This window comes from Fundulus heteroclitus, chromosome 10 (genome assembly GCF_011125445.2).
Source record: "Fundulus heteroclitus isolate FHET01 chromosome 10, MU-UCD_Fhet_4.1, whole genome shotgun sequence".
NCBI lineage: Eukaryota > Metazoa > Chordata > Actinopteri > Cyprinodontiformes > Fundulidae > Fundulus > Fundulus heteroclitus.
Genome location: NC_046370.1, coordinates 2673585 through 2697242, shown reverse-complemented (window position 1 = coordinate 2697242; position 23658 = coordinate 2673585). Strand labels below are relative to the sequence as shown.

The 23658-nt window shown below is 43.5% G+C and overlaps 1 protein-coding gene across 1 annotated transcript; it reads right to left on the bottom strand.

Moving 5' to 3' along the window:
- Positions 1–1790: 1790 nt before the first annotated feature.
- Positions 1791–22687, bottom strand: LOC105922300 (alpha-tectorin). Its single transcript, XM_036141790.1, has 25 exons — positions 22668–22687; positions 22416–22484; positions 20514–20537; positions 14304–14419; positions 13934–14212; positions 13734–13829; positions 13445–13610; positions 12837–13237; positions 12170–12746; positions 11501–12084; positions 10438–10990; positions 9747–10345; positions 9402–9556; positions 8675–9075; positions 8317–8513; positions 5239–5634; positions 4865–5148; positions 4476–4753; positions 4248–4367; positions 3497–3681; positions 3243–3403; positions 2814–3065; positions 2566–2725; positions 2366–2471; positions 1791–2276 (listed from the first exon to the last, which is right to left on the bottom strand). The coding sequence occupies exons 2-25, from the start codon at positions 22459–22461 to the stop codon at positions 2182–2184; spliced, it is 6231 nt and encodes a 2076-aa protein (XP_035997683.1). The 5' UTR covers positions 22462–22484; positions 22668–22687; the 3' UTR covers positions 1791–2181.
- Between the last annotated feature and the right edge of the window lie 971 nt (positions 22688–23658).

The window sequence follows — 23658 nt, the reverse complement described above, 5'->3', positions numbered from 1 at the left end:
CAGGTTTTCCCCAGAAAGTTCGGCAGTTATCAATGTAGCCCACGTCGTTTTCAGGACACCACCTAGACAACCAGCGGTTGAATGATGACATGCGGCTAAACATGTCATCACTGGTCAGATTAGGCAGGGGACCAGAGAAAATTACGGAGTCCGACATTGTTTTAGCAAACTTACACACCGGAACAACACCAACTTTAGTGACCTCCGATCGGCGTGACTCATTCACACTCAGTCACTTGTTTCTGTAAACCAAAATACCACAAGTCTGGCACAATATTTTACATATTGCTAGCATTTGTCAATTTGAAATATCTAACATAGATTCCTTTACAAACATATCCAACTAATATTGATACAAAAACTTATACATTACTGGTCCCATTGTAATCTCAGGCAGAGCTGAGGTTGCAAGACAAAAACAAGCAAAAAAAAAAAAGGAAAGGAAAGAATTTCACAAAGAAAAGCAGAAGCAGAACAGGATGAGTTTTCAGTTCAGGATGAACTGAAAACACTGGGTTAAGCTCTTTTCCGGACCCTTAATGTCTTAAAAAGTGAAATTCAAGCAACACACAAGACAATACTGCATATGATGAACCGAAGAACTCGCCACTGATGGGATTGTGTTCGCATTTTGGTCATTCTGACAAAATTAATGAAACACATGCTGTAGTCAGAAAAATTAAGAAAATCTTTTTTTTTTCTTTATTAGTTTTTTTTTTTGGATATATTTACACAGAGAAACTAAAAGCCCAAGGCAAAACAAAAAGAAATGGACCATCCCAGCCAAAAGAAAACCAATGATGGAAAGAGCTGTTTGTATTTTCTTTGTTAAATCTTTTTAAAAACGTTTGTTTTTCTAATATATTTGCACGCATAATTATATTCCCTTTTAGTTTTTTTAAATGTAATAATTTTTTTTATAAATACATATAAAAAGCTTCTTTGTTGCTGTCATGTCAGTTGTCTTGTGTATTCCCGACTTGAAAGTCTTCATAAAGGCCTTTTTGCCCGTTTATGAATGTTAACAGTCATTCCTGGTTGCTTTCTTCTAATTAAAACCTTCTATGAAGCTCTGTTTCAAAAAGAGTTACTAAAGTAACATTCATTCTGTATTTCTTAAGAAGTTAAGGAGCAATGCACCATTTTTATACTTTTCAAGAAGGCGTGATAACAAAATATCATCTGCTTAGACTTTAGAATCTGTGCTTTCCACAGTTAATCCTACATGTTTGCTTTGTGTTGGATTCTGGATTTGTCCCCACCCAGCTCAGCTATACCCGTGTTGTTGAGTGGCTCCCACCAAAAGTGTTGAAGTTGTGCATAGGCTGCATGCCAGCCAGGGAGTTGGTAATCATTGTGGGATGTCGTCGGGCGACCGGCGTAGAGTGAGGGTGTAGTCAGGGGGACAAGTGAGCCACAGGGTGTCGTGGCTCTGCAGGGACTCGCACTCGTGGTGGTGCTCGTGCTCCAGCTGCTGCTGCTCCATCTGTAAGGACATCAGCTCTTCGCTCTGCATGTGTGCCACGTTGTTGGGTGTGGACGAAGCATTTGCTGGCGCAAATTATTGATAATTTATTGGTAAGGGAATCTGTCTTTTTTTTAATATTACTATATAAAGAATGGTTGTGTCCCACTGATTATTGCAGCCATAGAGCTCCACAGCGACATCTGGTGGGGCCCAGCCCCACATGCAGAGATACCGCAGAACATAATACAGACCATATTCTATACAAATTATACAGATTATTGAGTCTTTTATCAACAGGGAATAGAATGAAAAGTCAAACAAATTTAAATTTAAATTTCAGTTTAATCCATTTTATCTTTAAAACTCCCCACATGCAAAAATATCCCTAAACCGTAGTTAGATATTGAGAACAAAATTATTCAAATGAGTTTAACACTTTCTTTAAACATGAATTAACTCAATTATTATGTAAACTTGACACCCACAACACATTATTTCCCATCCTCTGTTGTCATTAAGTAATAATAAGAAATCCCACAGAAGAAGCAAAAACGCTAAATGTTAAATAAATCCCAGAAATCGTCTGAAGCACAGCATTACCCGAGATGTAAAGCAAAATTGTAAATAGCAAAATCCCAGAAGAAGGCTCTAAGCAACATGAATTATAAGTGACAAAATGTTGCTACATTTTAAATCATGATTCGTCTTTGATCTCAATTTGCCAAAATTCTGGTCATCAGCAAACTGAAGATCAGGGTAACAACTGATGTCAGATGGCATGAAGCATCATTTCTGTAGATCAGTTCACCTGTAAAAAGACACATGTAGAAAAGTTTTCAGTCAATTGTAACATGATCTTTGTGTTCACAAAGCAATGAAAGTTAGAGAGAGATTTACCAGTCGTCTGTTGCTCCCCAAGAACTAGTGGTCCAAGGGACAGACTTCCTGAGTCATGGTAAGATACATCTCTCCGGCGGCGGTTTTGGTGTCCAGGAGAGCAATCCTGTAAAAAAAAAAGGAAAAACATTAGAGGCTTCTGAAGGTGTATAACTTCATTGTACATGATTTAACCGGACCAGGCCCACAATGGTACTTACAGCTGTACAGGTGTTGTTTGTCAAAAGACACAAGTGAACACTGCAGTGCAGGTAGATCTCTGTGTGGTTGGTAAAAGTGAACATCCTGAAGGAGAAACGTGCCACAGTGGAGACACCGTTCTGAATCACCTCTACGGTTCCATCTGCTGGATTGGGGCACCTGTGAAACAGAAACCATGCAGGAGTTAAAATTTGAAGCAGGCAGTAAAGTAACAAGAGTTATAAAGATGACAGCTGTTCTCGTTTACTGTGAATCGATGAGATCCCAGCGGACGGGGTGGTCTGCATTATTTTCTGGCGTGGCCCAACAAGATTCCAGAATTGTGGAAAGCTGGTCCTCATCCACTCCCTCTGTTTTCACCTCCACGAAAAGCACTTTATTAATTTCAATGCCTATGTTTCCGTTAGCGCTGAAGGGCGTGAGGAAGGCCTCATCTTCATAGGGGGTCATTTTCAAACGATATGATCCGGTGCCAACAGGAAGCTTCTTGTCCACAATGCTGCAGAATGAACATTCAGTGTGATCACACAGATGTATGCATTTGATTGGTTGATTAAGCCTCTCTAGTTTATTGGACTAGATTTTAAATAATCAATGATTGGAGTAGACAGATGTAGAACTTGACAAAATAGAACAGTTGGTAAAAGACAGCAAACAGAGAAAATAGGATTGTCACCTCTCTATTGGACTGATGCCCACAGACATTGACAGGGCTTGTTCCAGAGGGTAAACACAGCAGAAACTCAGATTAAGGGTCCTCTGACGACTGATCAGACTTCCATGAGTGTCCACATCACCCTGAATGGTGTTCTCATACATGAAGTGAGTTCCATTGCTCTAAACAGCAAAATTAAAAAAAAAGATTGTATCAGTTGACTGTAGCAACAGAATTTAAGTTCTTAACAAGATGTTTTAATTTCCTAACTATACCCTCAGAGTTGTCCCACACAGATGTTCATCGTTGTCAAAGTGGAACACGAGTCGTCCGTCCTGGATCGTCCCGGTGCAAGATTCATCTCGGAGGTGGAGAGCACTGGAGTGAAAGCCTGCTTCAAACAGCTGGCAGCGAGAGATGGACATGATGCCTGAACTGCTGCTGCATGTGATGTTTGAGTCTGTTCACCAGAGACAGAAAGATTATAAGCTTCAGGGGCATTATAGCTCAGCACCAGTTATCCTTCCACTGCTATACAGATGATCAACAGGTCTACTTATTTCTGAAACCAGGTGGCAGTAATGCTCTCATTCTCTATTGGATTGCATTCCTGCTGTCAAAAATGGTTGGACAAGAATTTCTTGTTTTTAATCAAACAAAAGAATTGAATGTATTTAATATGGTGGCTACACCAATCCATAAGTCAGTGCTTACTTTTAATCAGACGAACACTTAGGTGTAACACTTGATAAGGATTTTATATTTAAAAAAGTAAATTGACTCTGTGGTCAGGACAAGTTTTTAGCCAAGAGTAGGCTTTTTTTTTATTGTCCTGACCTAAAGAAGGTCATTCATGCTTTTGTTAATTTGAGACCAGCTTCCTTAGGACCTTCGTATTATCACTGAGCCGGGCGCCAACAGTATCATTTACCAGCTTAAAAAATATGTTTGATTGTGACTGAACAATTAATGTAATTATCACTGCAGTTCTACAGTAGAAAAAAGTTTTAAAATTATCCCCCTTACCATAGCTCTCATTGTTGGGTCTGTGGTGGTGCTCATCACAGAAACAGCCGTACACACCATCTTTCTTACCACACCACTCATACTCTGCACAGTCCAGCTGTTCACAGGGGTCAGTCTCAGCTGAGAAAAAATATATCAGAAAAGGTGGAGATAATATGAAAACATGAACTTTGCAAATGACCAATCAAAAGACTGGTTTTGTGAATCTACTTAACCAAACAAACATACCACAATGCAAAGGAGAGCGCCAGTCTGGGATGTTTAGGCCCAAAACAGTGCAGGTTTTCTCATAGGCAGAGACAGCAGAACACAGCATGCCATTGGCTTGCGTGTAGAGGCAGAGATCATAAACACAGGAAGTGAAAAATGGCTGCGGGTCAGAGTGCAGGTGACAGGAACTGAACGGGCCGCTGGTATTGGTGATGACTCTGCAGAGTTCGGTGTATTCTTCTATAAAGCGGCAGTCACTCAATCCATCACCACTTCTGTCATCAGTGGATCCGCATCTAGAAAATTTGTTAAATACATTTTAGAGACAGCTTAATTCTACAAAAAAAAAGTTTTTAATTGTTGTGATTTTTTAAGAGGAAATTCAACAAACTGGAGTCTGAGCATACCCTTCTTGGCTCGTCTCTGATTTCCAGCTCTGACCAAAGTGATTGTCATCTTGGGCCAATGTACCGTTGGGCAAAACTTTGTCATCAGTAGGATCGCCGTTGAAGTTCCCACACATTCCAGTGACTCTGTTCTGATACTGGCGACCCATCCTGACCAGTAAAGTACTGTAGCCATCAAACTGGACTATGACATCAACTGCATCAAACACTATGTAACTTCCCTGAGTCATCACCTGACCTACGGTTCCTGCAGTGGTGGGAAGAGAAACCTCAGCTCCATTTACCTGTGATGATGAGAGTTCAGAGAGTTAGACAGAAGGTTCAAACACATAAAAAATTGTTTTTCTAAACCGTTTATGTAAAACAAAGTTTACCTTCACTCTCTTGTTAGGGCCGAGTCTGACATGAACACTTTCTGGAGAATTTGAGAGGTATATATCAACTGATGACACAAATGACACAAGGTTGTTTCCTCTGTGGTTGTTGGTGGCCACTACTTTATATTGAGTTTCATTGTTGCTGTGACTCAAGCTCTCAGTTATGACGTAAGAGCACGAGCCCTGAAAATGAGCCAGGGCTCCGTCGAAGGTGATGTAATGCGGGTCACCCCATACGGTACAGGTAGACATTGTGTCGTAACAGCCCAGCTGACCATCTCTGATGGTGCACTCTTGTGTAGGAGTGCATGATGAAGGATTACATTGCAGGACATTGGGGGCATGACATTCACAGTGCTGGGAGCATCCGTCTGTCCAAAAGGACTCACCAGCCTGCAAGGTGAAAAAAACAATGTATTAAATTGTGTGACAATATTGAAAAAAAATTAAGCTCACGGAAAGGAAAGCAGTTAAAAGAAAGTTTGAAAAACTACATCATGCAGAACTAGATTGATGATTAGATCATGCCAAGTTTCTACTCCTTCCTGTCTTTTGCAGGATAGTTTATTTTTCTATTCCTTACCTGGGCAAGGTTAACACTAAGTTTAGATAAATGATCCGGGGCCATTACTGTATGGTTTGTGCATGCCTGCAAACAGCAGTGCTCAGCACCAAGTAAAATGCTTCCCCTTTCACCCAGTGCTGGTGGTGATTAAATTGTGTTTTTAAGCTTAACTTACCGTGGCCCCGAGGTGTCAACACTGATACAAAAGCCGCAACATAAATAAAAAATCTGCAACACAAATACAAAAGCCACAACGGAAGTCACGCAACAGTTTGTCGTTATACATGAAAGAAGAAGAGGCAGACCTGCCAAAACAATCTAAGAAGAAGGAGCTTCGCTTGCAGACTCACAAGCAAATATTGCCGATTTGTCTGTAAAGAACAACTCAACGAGTTTTTGAAGACGATTTAAACAATTTAACCAAAGTATACAATACAGTTGGGGTTACAACTTCGAATTTGGGAGTTTCTGAGCGATAAATTCTCCGTTTTATGCACCATACTGTCACTAAGCAATGAAAGTTATCCGAAATTGTCTGACTTGTTTCCATGGTAACCAGGCAATATTTGCTTGTGACTCTGCAAGCGAAGCTCCTTCTTCATAGATTGTTTTGGCGGGTCTGCCTCTTCTTCTTCTGTCATGTATAACAACCAACTGTTGCGTGACTTCCGTTGTGGCTTTATATTTCCATTGTGGCTTTTGTATTTGTGTTGTGGCTTTTGAATTTATGTTGTGGCTTTTGTACTAGTGCTGACACCTCTGGGCCTTGGTTTGGTCAACTTTAAGAAGCCGATCAGTGACATTTTACTGAATGAAGCTATTTTAACCTGCTATACAGACTTAGTACAGTTTTACTTTGAAGGAGTCATCACATGGAATTTGGACATTTTCATGTTAAAACTTGTGTGTTTATGTTGGGCCTCAGGTAAAATCTTCCAGAAAATCAGGAGTGTGAAAGTAACTTGGTATTTTTGTGTGGGCTCTTAAAAACCCACAAGAGCGCTCTCTCTACAATGGGAGATTCTGGTGCTCCTCCTAGATTTAAGTCACTCGTGGAAGGTTGCTAACATAAGCCAAGTTAACCGACTGTCCCTGCAACTTTCTGTATGCGTGTCACATTTTGCACCCCAGTTTTTTGTTAACTAGGGACAATAACAGATGAAGATGGCATCAAGTCTGCATTAGGAGAAAGGGGCAATTCCAACAAGGACTAATCTGCAGTACGGTTGGTAAGTGTTGTTCCTTGTGTAACTTTTTACCGGGGTTCTCTCGTCTCTGCTCACTTTTCTCGGACAGCAAGCACAGATGTATTATTATCGCAGCTGCAGTGTCTCGCTGTGTGTGTGTGTGTGTGTACATGCGTGCATGTGTGCGTGCCTGCCTGCGTGTGTGTTTGTGTATTAAACCAATCTCAACCGTCTTTCAGCCCATGTTGGCACAAGACTTGCGTGACAAAACGGGTGAATTAGAGCGTACTCTTAGTTTATTTTTGGAATCTAAACAATGCCTACGACTTTTTGTGCTCCTGGTTGCACACAGAGGCATTCCAAATCGTCGGATGTACGTTTCTTTCATTTACCGAAGGACGAAGAAAGAAGAAAGAAATGGATAATTTCAATGAAAAGGATACAGGCAGACAATCTCAATCGACTGTGGGAGCCATCATATCACGACAGAATTTGCAGTCTACTTCATCTCCGGTAAATACAACTTAATTTTGCACTAGACATTGTTCTACTTAAATCTTTATATAATAAAAAATTAGGATATATATTTAAGTCAAGACGTAAACGTTCATTTCATAAAAATATACGTACATGTACAATGTATGCAAACCGTCTGGCATGAGTCTGTGAAAAGGATTAATAAGACAAAACCACCCAAATAATCCTTTGTGAACAATGTTTTTTTTTTTATTAATTAAATGCTTATTGTGGAATCGTAGTAATTTTCCGACTTTTAATTTAAATGCATGTACTGGGTTAGGCAGGGATATCTATTGGCCAGCCCCACCAAGATTTTTTTCCACCAGCCAGTACTGCTATCATCCATAAGACTAACATATAACTGATGATTGTAAAACTTTCAGGTACCTAGGAATTGTTGCTATGATATTACTCAAGGAGTATTTGAGGTGCTGCTTTAAAATTCACAAGTGTGCATGGAACTTAAATGTTATGAATGAACCTATCAGAGTTTGAGATTGTTTAAAGGCATGGGATTTTAGTACATCTACAGTTCAAAACGTGAACAAAATAATAAACAAAATGTATCTCTCCATATTCTCTAATTTAGCAAACTAATTTACCTAAAAGATGAAAATGTTGTGAGAAAGAAATAGAAATGTATCTTTTAATTATCTTTTAAATATATCTGTGTGGATGCCACTAATGCATTATGTAAGGGTAATATGACATTTATAGAAGATATTTTTTGGCCCTCAATTCCAACTTTCGGAGCTAACTTAGTAACCTTCATAAATCACAATAAAGTAACTTAAAATGGCCTACATTGAGGTAGAAGCCGTCATACTGGCAGCCACAGTTCTCCACAGGGACACAGCTTGTTCCACTCCTGGAAAAACCGTCATCACAGAAACATCCCTCGGAGCAAACATGGTCACATGTAGCATCGATGCTGCTGGCACAGGTGTGGCCACAGTCTGTTCCACACAGCTCATAGTGACTGTTGGCTGGGCAGTCAATTCCTTTATATGTCAGGACAAAAGAATATCAAGATTTGTAAAAAAAAATATCTTAAAAGTCTCTAAAAATGTAACATATCTCTATATGCTACATTTCTAGAGGATTTTGAAGAAAACGCATGTTTGATTGATTACTTTAACAGCGCAGAGCCTTCTATACTCACTGCAGGTGGTGTTTTGCCTCCAAGGGTAGACTCGGACATTAGCAGACTGACAGGCACTGACATACGTTTCAAGAGCCCTGCAGAGAAGATCACCACCTCGATTTTCCGACACGCAGACATCAAAGACGCAGTCATTGAAATATGGTGCTGGATCCACCTCCTCGTGGCAGAAGCTGAAGGGGCCGTCAGCTGCCTGGATCACCTCGCATTGGGACCTGGCATTCTGATCATTGTTGCATCGTGGGCAAGAGGAACCACAGCCGTCACTGCAGGTGTAGTCACCAGGAACCTTCCAGGCTGCCCCGAAAGTGTCTGGAATGTTGACCAGTGCTCCACTTGGGGTGTGGAAGTCGTCATTTGGATTTCCATTGAAATTTCCACAAAGGCCCCACATCTTTCCTCTGATGATGATAATATACACTGAATTAGATTTTAAATATCTATGTCTCTAACTGATGTTGGAGTTATAGGACACGAAACAGTGAGACAAAATATGAAAGTACTAAAACAAAATCACATGTAAGGATAAAACATATCTAAATTGGAATTTTCATTGGCTAGCAAGTTAGCAACATTGAAATCCAAGGCCTGTGGCTTTTAACAATAAATACAATTATTTTCAATAATGCACTTGAATCCATCCTAAAATAGCCTTAAAAATGAAAAATATATATAAGATAATGTATAAGATTTAGGTTTCAGTTGTGTGGAAGAGTAGATAGGCTACCTGTAGTTTGGGGGTACAGAAATGGTGACTGTGTAAAGTCCATCATACATGACTCTCAGTCCAAAGTCTGCATTGACAAATGTTTGGGACCCACTTCCAAAAATAGACAGACTTCCATTAAAAACAACTGGCAGGTTTCTGGTGATTCCATTCACCTGTGGAGCAGAAAGGTGTAAACATATTTCCTGGAAGCACAGTTGATATTTTTGGATGACTACCAATGCTAAATCTTTTTGTGATATACCATTAACAAACATTTTAGCTTTTAAAAGTACTTTGCAATCCAAATCTTACTACAGTTTTTAACATCTTCAGCAATCCTCCATCAGAAAACGCTTGACTTACCTCCACAGTCCCTCTGTTGTCTCTAGACATATGCACTTGATAGCCCAAGACATCAACAAAAACCTCAGCCGTGATGGAAACTGGGAGCCCAAACCATGCTTCGTTCTTTGCTTCCACAGAGAATTGATGCAGTCCATCAGTCACATTACGAACTGTTGCTAGAACATAGCGGCATGTTCCCTGGAAGTCATAGAGCTTGCCATCAAAGGTGCGGTAGTGAGGATCTCCAGAGGCAGAGCAGGTGCCGTGAGGGTTGGGATGGCAGCCAAACTCACCCGCCACAACCTGGCAGGACTCCTGAGGCCCACATGCACTGGGGGAACACTGGACTACACCAGTTACACCATTACAGGTGCAAAAGCTCTGACATTCTTCACCGTTCCAGAACTGTTCACCAGCTTGCCGATAGCGTCCTTCATGATAACAACCACATGATGTTGGTGGCACACACTGGTTACCATTGAGGACAAATCCACTATCACACTGGCACCCCTCCTGGCACTGAGTGTCACAGGTGAAGGGGAAAGAGAGGCTGGGGCAGGAAGATGGGCATGAGCTTCCACAGAGTTCATAGTGGCTGTTTGAAGGACAGGTTAGTTCTGGACGAGAAAAACAAACAAGGTAATTTAAAAGTAATAAGAAATGTGTTCATTTCAAGGGCATATCTATTGAGAGGGTTACTAGAACTTACCACAGCCAGTTGCATTCCTCCACTGTCCCAGAGAAACCCCTTTGTGTTGACACACAAGTGCATAATCTCTTAGGACATCACATAATGTTGATGCTGGATCTCTGGACCCCTGGAGGATTTCTACACATGCATCTACCTGTTGTTCTGGGTCCACTGCACCCCAACAGCTTGTAAATGGCCCAGTGTTTGAACTAAGAACTCCACAGTATTCACTGGAACTGAAATTGGTATCAGAGTTATGATGACTGCTTTCCACACAGTGATCTGCCAGGGAACCAGCTCGCCAACTGTCCCCAAACTCTTGAGAATCACTGACCAGAGTGCCATTGGGTGTACGAAACTCATCACTTGGGTCATCATTATAGTTTCCACAAAGTCCATCTAATGATCCACTGTAGACATTTGGTGCAGTGATAGCCACAAAGTGAGGCCAGACAGTCTGAAGAGTTACACCAAAGGTTGTGCGAAGGATGATGCTGTGAGTGCTGCTTTGGAAGATGCGGATTGTGTTGGACCCAGAGCTGAAGGGCAGTCTGATCAGCTGGCCATCAACCTTAAAGCATTAAAAAAACTTTTATATATTGTTTATATTTTGGATTGTTAATTTGTCTAGAAAACGTCTAAAGTATTTAAGTCTTAAACATTAAAAAGTCACTTTTTTAGAATAACACCAGCACAGCATTCATCTTTAACTGTGAATATAGTAGTTATATTGTAATGGCTTCTTTAAAAAGGTATGGGAGTAGAATCAAAATTGGACTTTACTGCATGCAGCAAAACTTGAAAAATGCATTAGGATAGTAATTATTTTATTCATCCACTAGAGAGCGGAAATCATAATAATAATCACTCCAAATTCTGGATAATCTGCGTTATATTAGCAAACCAAATTCTAAAAGGTTTGATATCAGTGACATTTTTCTCTGAAGTTACCATTTAGTTTTGTCAAATTTTATCAAACATGACTTTTTGTGGAATAATCTAAAAGCAAAACAGATGTTTTTTTTCTTGGTTTATCTGTAAAAAAAAAAACAAAAACAAAAAAAACATTTCAATCACTCACCTTAACAGTGCTACTACTTTCCAGCTCAATGGCAACCAGTGTTCCCTCTGCCTCAAACTTTAGCACATTTGAAAAACTCTCCAACCCTTTTGGAACTTTTTCCAGAGTAACCATGAAGTGCGAGTGATTAGAAGATCCCATGACGTTGACAAGTGTGAAGCGACATGCTCCTGGGTACTGGTACATCAGCCCATCAAACGTATGATATGATCCTGGACCTCTGATCCAACACGTTGCAAAGCTGTTCGGTGTGCATCCTCTTTCTCCATCCTGCACCCTGCAAGACTCATGCTGACCACAGCTGTGAGGGCTGCAAGACATGGAGCCATAACTGCATCTACAACGCCTCCCACAGTCTTCGTCCAGTATTACAGTTTCTCCTGAGCGGTAGTAGCGGCCCTCAAAGCTGCAGCCACAATCAGCATGAGGGACACAGACGCCACCACTCAAGAGGTAGCCGGAATCGCAGACACAGCTTTCCTGATTAGGGAGGGGGCAATTTTGAGTGGAATTAGGGTTGACACAAGTGGGTGGACATCCTGTCGCTTGGGCCTCATAGTGACTATTGGCTGGGCAGGGGATTTCTAAACACAAGACACATTCATTCTTAGAGTTTGGACATGGAACAGGTCTTTTATTTCAAAATAATTTCAGCTGACTGATACATACCACAGAAACCAGAACTCCGCCAGCTTCCTGGCTGGATACCATTTTGCTGACACTGACTTGAGTAGACGTTTAGAGCTTGGCACAGAATAGGCTGATATCCTCCGCTGACACACAGATCGAACACACAGCTGTACACAAAAGATCCTGGAGGGAGCTGTTGATGGCATGCTGCAAACGGTCCTGATCTGCTCTCAAGAATACCACAGTGGGCATCGTTTCTGTACAGTGCGTTCTGATCTGCTGTGCAGCCAGCACAGGCCAAACCTCCACACTGAGCCTCACAGCCAGGCTCATCATCACCAGATACTTGCCAGCTGTTAGCAAAATCCACATCAGAGCTCACCACTTCACCTTGACGGGTTCTAAAGTCATCTCCAGGGTTATTATTGAAGTCACCACAGAGGCCACATGTGTTATTCTGGTAAGTGTAGGGCACGCTGATTCTGACATATGAAGACATGTCGTAAGACACCATCAATCCAAAGTCAGTGCTGATGATGACAGAGAAACCTGACTGATAAACCTGGATCGTGCCGTTTCTGAGGGAAAATGGAGCTGTTGCAAAGTTTCCATTAACCTGTAAACATGACAACAGAAAATTGTTACACATATAAACAGAACAAAAATGGTCAGCATATTACTTATGTCAGTAAGAAAATTCTGTTACCTTAGCCTCACCATAACGTCCTTTAACAAGCTCAATAGTTTCATCGTAGGCAAAGACTTTGACCAGCCGTGTCCATGAGACATGAGTGCTGCCACGATGCTCATTTTTTCCCTCCACTCTATAGTAGGGCAGACCATTCTGACACTGCTCAGACAGAACATAAGTGCATGTGCCTTGAAAGTGAAACACTGCGTTGTCAAAGGTGTAGTAATGTGGATCCCCACTGATGGTACATGTGCGTCTTTGCACTGTCTGACAGGAGTACTGAAAGGAAGATGGCCGACAGATTTGGGAGAAGGAGCAAGGATCACTGACACACTGCAGCCCTGTTCTGGTACAGGTGCACTTCTGTGCACAGGTGCTGTCACTCCAGAAAGAATCGCCAAGTTGAACAGGTTGACCTTCAAGCACGAAAAAGGATAAATTTAAAGGCTTTGATTCTTTCCAACAAACTGAATTAATGTTACATTACTTTGAGTTTGAAAGTAGTTTTTAGCACTTATTTTAACTGTTCTACCACATGACTCAGAATGGGGTTGTCCCTTTCACCCCTGGAGACATGTACCTATTACTATAAAGATGTACCTTCAGTTGACCTCTGCTCTTACCATTGAAAGTGCAGCCTCTTGAACCATGGTCTACGCGGAAGACCCAGCGACCGGGTACGTTGACGTTGCTATCAAGGCTAAAAAAAGAATTGCTTCCAGATGCAGCACTAGACATTGATCCAGGGATGCTGAAGTGATGCAAGGAATTAATTGTGTCGTAGCCAGCCTGGAAATTACATGTGCATAAATAGATAAATTTCCTTTATACTGCAGAGAAATATACACTGAGTAGAACTAAGACCAGGCAAAAAAGCATGTTGTGATAAACATTTATTTGAATAACTCTAACCTGTATCAACCTTGATGTAGTTGCTAGGGACCCGTAGTTCATCAGCACAAATGAGTATTGCCCATTGGTGGTCAATATGGCCTGAAAGGTTGTTCGCTGAGGAAAAAATACTTTTTAAGAATTAATTTGCATAGGTTAACATTAAGTTATCTTATTTAGTTACACATCACATATAGATTAGGGTTCAGCATATCACTTACTGTTCCAGTCATTGGATAATAGGCAACCTCATTCCATGTTGCAATAAAGACCCAACTGGCGTGAAAGTTAAAGGCTGGGAAATATGCATTGATGTCCTGTGTAACTTGCTGGAGAATAGAGCCGCTTGTGTACTGAACATAATAGATGTCACCATTGCCTCTGTTGTCTAAATCGGTCCAGAATGGAGCAATGATGTCTCTGTTTCCATGAATTGGAAACTGTTGAGGAGAATAGCTAGACCATGGTGAATCAAAGGTCAGATGTCCGTTGTGGTTCACCTGAAAAAAATACTCTTTGTTAATGTTTGCATTTTGTCTTCATAATTAAAAGGAAAATTTACTTAAAGTATAAGACACAAGGTAAACATACGTAAATCTGAGAGTAATGCTGGCCAAAAAAGTTAAAGCTTTGGCGGAGTGAGATTTGAGGGGAGCTTCCATCATCTGATTGAGAGCTTGTTGTCCCTCCAATTGGGTAGAGGGGTCCTTTAAAGTACAAGAGAGATCACCTGATTAAATCGGAATCGGATTCTATTTCTGGATTACAACAGCATTCTAGAAGCTTTTCTGCTCCAACCTGTAGCTTGTTACAGAGCTCTATCCAAGGTGAAGTCAGAGCTCACTGTACCTCCTTTACCCCCCCCCCCCCCCATCCTACTCGTGTCATCAGGTAACTTTAGTACAGAGACAACAAAGATCACATTTGGGGTTCCATCCTGGGTCCCCTCCTATTTAATATCTACATCCTCCCTCAGATCATAAAAAACAACAATTTACAACAGTTACTATAACTACGCAGACGACCCACAGCTCTACGTACATCACCATGTCACCAGGTGACTATGAACCCATTCAAGCACTGAGTATGCTTGGAAGAAATAAATAACTGGATGTATCAAATGTTCTTTTTCATAATATTCACTCGTTGTCTCGCTATGGGATGCAGCCTCCTGCAGCCCTGATAGAAGCATTTATCTCAATCTGCCAATCCTGATTGGCCGGTGAAAGTGCTCGTCTTACGCCACGCCCAGTAGCCCCGACTACTAAAGCGTGTGCAGATCACGTCACTTCAATTCCAAACCTCTTCTCACCTGAGAGCTTATCTCACGTCGGAGCCTTTTGCTAGCTTAACTGCCCATAGACGGACCTTGCTAGCTTCCGTCGCCGGACGCTACCACTGTGCTGCGATTTCTGCCCTGTCCGCTCACTCCAGACCGGACCGGTATCGTTTTTTTCCGTTCACTCCACGGCGGAATCCCTCTCGGCTCCCCTCCGCGGACGCTCGAGTCGGTCGAGCATTGGGCACACCAGCGAATTTCTCGACCCCACCACGCTAGCACACCAGCTAGCCACGATCCCTTTCCCTACCAGCACTCCAGCTCGTCGGGAAATGGCAACCGTCAAAAACCCTCACACCAGAGGAGACTACCGTCTTTGTGGTTGCGGGAACAAAATTCCGGGGAAGGACACCCGCCCGGTGTGCAGTACCTGTCTGGGGGTCGACCACGCCAGGTCAGCCCTCGAAGTTCCCGGGTCCTGTGGGCACTGCAAAGTGTTCACGGTTAAGAGCCTCAGACGAAGACTAGCCCGCCAGGTTAGCATCTCGGACCGTGACCCATTCCTCCCCACCGCCGCCCACGAGGCAGCTGCGGAGGAGGACGAGGACATGGCTGGGGAAGCCCCGGAGACTGGCTACGACTGGAGTACCCAGTGCGAGCAGCTCCGTGCCCCCCCGTTTCCCGAGGAAGACGTGCTGGATGTTAGCCCCATGGAGGAGGATGACGACGCCTCGTTCCTCATATCAGAGGACGAGGAAGAGGATGACACCTTCATGGCCCCAGCCCAGACTGAAAAGCCGAAGCTGCCGAGCCCTTCCACCAGGGAAGACAGGGGAGCGAGCTCACCAGCTCCCTCCCTCCATGTGGACCTGCTCGACGTGTGCAAACGCGCGGCAGAGAAACTGGAGATCCCCTGGCCGATTGCAATAGCGGAGCCCACCCGGTCCCGCTATGAAGGCAAACGGCTTCCCTTGGCGCGAAATGCGATGAAGCAGCTTCTTCCTGTCTTCCCCGAGTTGCTGACTGAGCTCTCCAAAACATGGACTAACTCCCCGTACAGCAACAGGAGCCCCATTGCGGGCGCGGCATCCCTCGATTGCGAGGCGATGGACGCCCATGGCTTCTTCTCCATGCCTCTGGTGGAAGTCCCGGTAGCTGCGCATCTCTGCCCAGGCAGCGCGAGCCAGCTGTCCGCAGCTTCCCCCAGGCGCCCGACGCTGCCAGCCCGAGCGTTTTCAGTCTGCGCTGACCGAAAGGGCGTACAAAGCAGCTGCCCTCTCGGCCAGAGCCCTCAATGCCCTCTCCATCCTCACCGCCTACCAAGCGGAGTTGTTTGACGCGTCCGCTGAGGAGCAAGACCCGGACGCGTGGGAGGAAATGGCGGTCATCGCCGATTTGTCTCTCCGCATCCAACGTGTCTCGGTCCAGGCCACGGGAAAAGTGATGGCAACCCTCGTCGTCCAGGAGCGAGCGAGATGGCTCAGTCTCGCTAACCTGACCGACAGGGACGATTGGCATATCCAAGGCATCTTCAGCTCCGCATTGGCCACAATGCAGCAGAGATGCGAGGCAAAAAAGAAGGACGACGAGGCCCTCAAACTTTGTCTCCCTCGGAAAGCCCCAGCGCCTTCACCTCCGGTGCAGCGCAAAACCTTTGTGCAAGCTGCCTCCCAGCCGCCGCGTTTTAAAATACAGAGACGGCCACCACCACCTGGCCAGCCCCTCCCGATGAGGAAGGAGCGCGGAGCCGGCTGGCATGGGAAATCCGCCTCCCCGACCGCTGCGCTGCCGCCGCCCACAGCCGCCGCGACCTCGGTCCCCCGGGCGGTGAAGAAAAAGAGAGTGGCCTGACAGCCGCCCGTTCCTCAGTTGGTGCAGCCTGCAGTTCCCCGTTGCGCAGGCCCACCGTTTTGGCTTGTTCGTGCGCGCCCTGTGCCACCGCTGCCCATTCCAGAGCCGGTCCACGAGGAGAGGGACATCGCCTCGGAGAGTTGCGCTGTTGCGCCCCGAGCAGAATGTCCACAAGCACACACATACACACACGTTCGAAGGTTGAACGGTGTGAAAATAAAAACAATAAATCTGTCACAACCAGGCCACGAGCCGAGGGTGCAGATAATAAAAAAAGCCAAAACAAACAATGCTCTCTCCATAAGCAGGGTGGCCATTCAGCCCCCTGCAGCCCTGCTACCGGGATGGGCGTCGCCATCCCCGCGGAGCAGAGCAGAGCGCCCCGTCACACCTGCGGTGGTACCCGAGGATCATTTCCCGGCTTTACCACAGGGGGGCGCGGAGCAAAAGCCGCAGTATGCTCCTCCTCTTTCTCTCAAATGGGAAAGCTGGAAAGCAGCAGCGGCCCCACCGTGGGTATTACGCACAATTTCCCGGGGATACAGGCTTCAATTCGCCACTGTCCCTCCCCGTTTCTCCGGCGTAGTACACTCACATGCACAGGGAGAATCAGCTTGAGTCTTACAGGAGGAGATCCTCTCTCTGATAGACAAACGAGCGGTTTCTGTCGTATCTCCAGAACAGAGTCTGTCAGGGTTTTACTCCAGATACTTCCTCGCCCCCAAACGGGGGGGGGGGGAGGGGAATCCGCCCTATTCTGGACCTGAGAGCCCTGAACAAATTCCTGCGGAAATACAAGTTCAGGATGCTGACACATGCAGCACTGCTGCGTCTAGTAAGACCGAACGACTGGTTTTCGTCCGTGGATCTGAAAGATGCGTATTTCCACATTCCCATTTACCCCCCTCACAGACAATATCTCCGATTTGCCTTTCAAGGGGTGTGTTACGAATACCGTGTTCTACCATTCGGTCTGTCTCTCAGCCCGAGGGTTTTCATACGGTGCACAGAGGCTGCAGTAGCCCCGCTCAGACGCCGTGGGATACGTCTGGCCACGTATTTGGATGACTGGCTCCTGTTAGCGCAGTCAGAACAGGAAGCCAGGGTTCACACACATATTGTCACAGCACACCTGATGGATTTGGGTTTTGTGGTAAATATGGAAAAGAGCCACCTATCTCTGACGCAGAAGATATGCCTTCTGGGGCTATCCCTGCGCTCTGTGCCGTTCACAGCTTGCCTATCGGAGGAGAGGGTGACGACTTTCAGAGCTTGCCTTGCACACTTCCGTCGGCACAGATCTGTCCAGTTCAGACTGTGCCTTCGGTTGCTGGGTCTAATGGCCTCAGCCATCCTCGTGATTCGCCTCGGCCGTCTTCACATGCGGGACTTTCAGCGCTGGGTCGCTTCGCTCCGAATGGACCCCGTGCATCATGGCGCACGGCAGATAACGGTCACAGCGGACTGTGTAACAGCTCTGCGCTGTTGGGGAGCCCCGTCCTTCCTGCCCATGGGCACCGTCTTGTCCAGGAAGGTTGTGACCACGGATGCCAGCATATACGGCTGGGGCGGCATTCACGAGGGCAGGTCTGTGAGGGGTCGCTGGAGCCAAGCTCTCCAGCGCCTGCACATAAACTTCCTCGAACTTTCAGCTGTGTTTCTTTCCCTGAGACACTTCCTCCCATTCCTCTCAGGTCACCATGTCCTGGTGAGGACAGATAACACGACAACAGTGGCGTATATCAACCGCCAGGGAGGCTTGCGCTCTCGTATGTTGCACGATCGGGCACGCGAACTGATCCTCTGGAGCAGTGCCCACTTTCTCTCCCTGAGGGCGACGCACGTCCCGGGAGATTTAAACACAGGTGCGGACCTGCTGTCCAGGGGCGCGCCAATGTACGGGGAATGGACGCTGCACCCGCAAGTCGTGGAGCAGATATGGGCGCGCTCTGGCCGCGCCCAGATAGATCTGTTCGCGTCCAGGGAAAACGCTCGATGCGAGCTGTTCTTCTCTCTGAGCATCCTGAATGCCCCCCTGGGCGTAGACGCACTAGCGCACGCTTGGCTGCACGAGCTGCTCTACGCGTTCCCCTCGCTGGCCCTGATACCCCCTACTCTCGCCAGAGTGAGGGCATCCAATCACAAGCTGATCCTGATAGCTCCACACTGGCCAGCACTACACTGGCTGGCGGAGATATTCCAGATGCTGTGCGCCCAGCCTTGGCAGCTGCCGCTGCGCAGGGACTTGCTCTCGCAGGGGGCGGGGACAGTGTTCCACCCGCACCCGGAGCGACTGCAGCTGTGGGCCTGGCCCGTGAGTGGCTCAATTTGACCACTGCTGGGCTCCCTCAGAGTGTAGTTAATACTATCCAAAATGCCAGGGCTCCCTCCACTAAGACTCTATATGGCTCCAAGTGGGGACTGTTTGAGCGGTGGTGTCTTGAACGGGACTACGTTCCTTTTCAGTGTTCTGTACCAGCGATTCTGTCGTTTTTACAGGAACTGATTGATAAAGGAAAAGCCTTTTCCACGGTTAAGGTCTATCTGGCTGCTATAGCGGCGTGCCATATAGGATTTGGGGACAAAACGGCGAGCCAACACCCTTTGGTGTGCCGGTTTATGAAGGGCGCGCGCAGGCTTCTCCCTGTCTCCAAACCTTTGCTGCCCCCGTGGGATTTGATGGTGGTTCTGGAAGGGCTCAAAGGGCCCCCTTTTGAGCCATTGTTGGGGACCAGTCTTAAACATCTGTCTCTTAAGACAGTGCTGTTACTGGCTCTGGCCTCTGCGAAACGAGTCAGCGACATTCATGCGCTCTCTGTGAACCCCGCATGTACTCGGTTCGACCCGGGGTACACGCGTATGGTTCTGAAACTCAACCCAGCTTTTGTTCCTAAAGTAGTTGGTTCTTGTTCACCGATCGAGCTGGCGGCGTTCTCCGCTTCCCCCGGTGAACAGCGAGCGCACATGTTGTGCCCTGTTCGGGCCGTACGCTCTTATATGGACAGGACACAGAACATCAGGAGGAGTGATCAGCTCTTTGTCTCCTGGGCGGAGCCCCGTAAGGGACAGCCGATCACAAAGCAGCGCCTCGCCCACTGGGTGGTAGAGGCCATAGCTTTGGCGTATGAAAGCAGGGGTCTGCAGCCCCCGGCGGGTTTACGTGCACACTCTACCCGCGGGATGGCCGCGTCCTGGGCTTTATTCAGGGGAGTGTCCGTTCAGGACATTTGTTCGGCAGCGAGCAATCAGGATTGGCAGATTGAGATAAATGCTTCTATCAGGGCTGCAGGAGGCTGCATCCCATAGCGAGACACCTCGCTCATATTATTCTAAGAACTGGGGTTATGTTAGATAACCAAACGTTCTACATTTAATTAAAAACAAAACTGAAGTAATAGTTTTTGGACCAATCGTTAAGCAATCAAAACCCTAACAGACAGACAGACAGACAGACAGACAGACAGACAGACAGACAGACAGACAGACAGACAGACAGACAGACAGACAGACAGGAAGCTTGCCTGGATTTGGAGTTGTTATTCCAGCCACGGAAACACACAGAAATCATTGAATAAAAATGTATCTATCTATTTATGAAACTACTGTCTATACATAAGAACCGTTTGATTTTTAGATAGACAGAAAGACAGCCAGACAAACATACAGCTTACCCGTGGTCTGACTTGTCACCACAGCTATAAAACAGAGAGATATTAAACATTAAAGTAATACAATGGAGAACAATGAAGAAAATTCATTTCACTTTTATTGCAAAATATAGAAAGTTGCTTCCATTGAAATATCTTCTTTTTCCAGTTAAATACACAGGTATAATTAGTACTTTGTTTTAATTCTATTGTTTCATTTTTGTTTTATCAAAACAGGTCTCCCTTAAAAATGACATATTGGATCTCAATGAATTCCTGTATAAATAAATAAAGATTTGAGAATCAATGTAATAATAATAATAATAATAATAATAATAATAATAATAAGAAGAAGAAGAAGAAGAAGAAGAAGAAGAAGAAGAAGAAGAAGAAGAAGAAGAAGTTAGTACAAACATTTAAAATGGTTTTATTTGGTATTACTTTATTAAGTGTCTGGGGATTCCTTTTTAGATCATTATCTTCATTTCAGTTTTCTATTAATTTATCTTTCTTTGTATTTTGATTCTATCAAAAGGAAACTCGTTTTCATTCTCCCAAACGAAATTACCTTGTCCTCAAAAAGTGAGAATCTGATTGGTGGTTGGACTGTTTAGACCCAGTTAAGCTTTTTCTAAAACATTAGCCTCATCTAAACCATCAACTTTTAAGTTAGAAAAAATTCCAACCAAGCTATTTGAAGAAGTATTCCCTTTGATTAATACCCCCATTTTAGACATGATTAATCTATCCTTAGTAAATGGATATGTACCACAGGCTTTTAAAGTAGCTGTCATTAAACCTTTACTTAAGAAACCCTCTCTTGATCAAGATGACTTAATAAATTACAGATCTTTATCTAACATTTCTTATCAAATATTCTTGAGAAAGTAGTTGCTAATCAACTGTATGAATATTTATTGATGCTCATCATGCTCCAGAGCTCATCATAGCACTGAAACAGCTGCAGTGAAGGTCACTAATGATATTCTCATGGCATCAGATAATGGACTTGTGTCTGTAGTTGTCCTGTTAGATCTTAGTGCTGCATTTGATACAATTGACTGCAATATTCTCCTGGAAAAGTCTTTTCTTTCTGACAGATTCCAGTTTGTGCATGCTAATAATAAATCTTCAAACTCCAGGGTTACTTGTGGACCACAGTGTTCAGTCCTGCAGCCAGTTTTATTTACTATATATATATGCTCCTGGTAAAATTGTTAGACAGCATGGGAAATAATTTCCACTGATATGCTGATGACACTCAGCTATATTTATCCATAAGTCCTGATGAATCCAATTGATTACTTAGAATACAGGCATGTCTTGACGACATCAAAACTTTGATGGCTTTAAATTTTCTGTTTAGAAATTCTGACAAGACAGAAGTTGTAATATATATATATATATATATATATATATATATATATATATATATATACACATACATATATATATATGTATCAATCAAGTACCACTTTATATATATATATATATATATATATATATATATATATATATATATATATATATATATATATATATATACCAAGTGGTACTTGATTGATTTCCTTTCGTAAACTTATAAGCACACTCTACAAAGTACTAGTTTGTACAACTTAATATCTATTTCTCTTTACGTTTTTAAGTGCAATCGGTTTGCATGCTATTTAAAGTAATACAAATTGAATTTTAAAGTGCACCAAATTATCATTTCTAAAAGTAAATAAATATTTAAAGTTTAAACCAGCTCTCGGAACTTTAAACACTGCTAGAGTCTGCATCAAATATTTTGCTATTAACATGTTTGCGAGGATGGCAAACTAAAGTGTTCACTTGATAACATCAATGTTTGACTGCTGGGTAAAAAATATTACACTGATTTTCTTTATGAAACTTAATTTAAGATATATTTGAGTGGCTACTTACCTGTGAACAACAGAACCAATACTGGCAGTATGATTTTGCCTGCCATTTTTCAAAAGTTAAAATCCAAACCTGATAAAAACAAAAAAAATAAATGTTTTTTTATTTTTTTTTTAGGAAATATTAATCCAAAAATAAACTAAATACAAAACTTTTTTTTATCCGCTGACAAACGTAAAATAAAAAATTCTTAATGCAATTTGATCAAACTATTTCAGAGTATTTTACTTATTCGGAGGAGAAAAAAACTTTTACCTTTTCTATGTGCCTCTCTGCTGTGTGAGCATCTCGAATGACAGTACAGAGGTGCAACAAGGCTTTATACAGTGACAGCTGGCAAAAATCCAGTATTCTCATTTCCAGGAAGTTTTACTGAAAAAACTGACATAATTGCTTCCTCATATTTTAGCACAGCACAGTTCGGTCAGCAAGGATCACCTCATAGGTTCCAGGTTTAAACTTTGCCATGATTTTTCTGTTTCTTATTTACTGTTTTCCTCTCTGGTCCTCTCTTTGGCAACAAGAGTTTGTATCAGATTTACCTCAGTGAATGAATGGTATCTTGTCCAGGGTGTACCCCACTCTGTAGCAGCTTGGATAGACTACAACACCCACTGACCACCTCATCTCTTCTATTACCATCCCATATGGCCCCTTGTGCACTCTTTTGGACAGAGATCTCTATTGAAAGCTTATGCCAACGTCCCATTTTGAGTTTTCAGATTACCACTGGGGTCTAACAACTTTTCCTCATGTTTTAGCCTGTTGTACTGTATATTTCTAGTTTCCTCTGTCACTTTTTGGGGATTGAAACATCTATCAAACCTACCATTTTGGGAGCTTGGCAACAAGCTCCTAAAATTATGTTCACTGAAGCTTTTGAGTTTGTAAATTATTTTCACAAAGTATTTCACAATCAAAGGTTTTTCAAAAGTTGTACCTTTCTTATCATAAGCAGTACACGAGGTGCCAAAGTTGCAGAAAATTTAAATTTTGCAAAATATCCATCTTATGTTAGCATGATCTTGAAATATGCATAAAGAATTTATTTATTTTGCTGTAGAAAAGAAGTGTGATATATCAAACTATCCAGTTTAACTTTCTACCCTCTTTAATTTCCGCTTTTGCTTCATAACTTCAGACCTAATGCAATCTTGTCACACCCCATGACCTAAATTCTCCACATCAATTTAAGGCTTTGAAGTTTTATGTCTTTTAAAATTAAACTGTAGATTCACTATTAATT

Excerpts from the sequence above, each read along its gene's own strand:
- LOC105922300 (XM_036141790.1), bottom strand. The coding sequence starts at position 22,461 with ATGGCAGGCAAAATCATACTGCCAGTATTGGTTCTGTTGTTCACAG. Across the intron at positions 20,538-22,415 it reads ATTGGTTCTGTTGTTCACAG|CTGTGGTGACAAGTCAGACC; the intron begins GTAAGTAGCCAC and ends TCTGTTTTATAG. Across the intron at positions 2,726-2,813 it reads TGGGATCTCATCGATTCACA|GTGCCCCAATCCAGCAGATG; the intron begins GTAAACGAGAAC and ends TCTGTTTCACAG.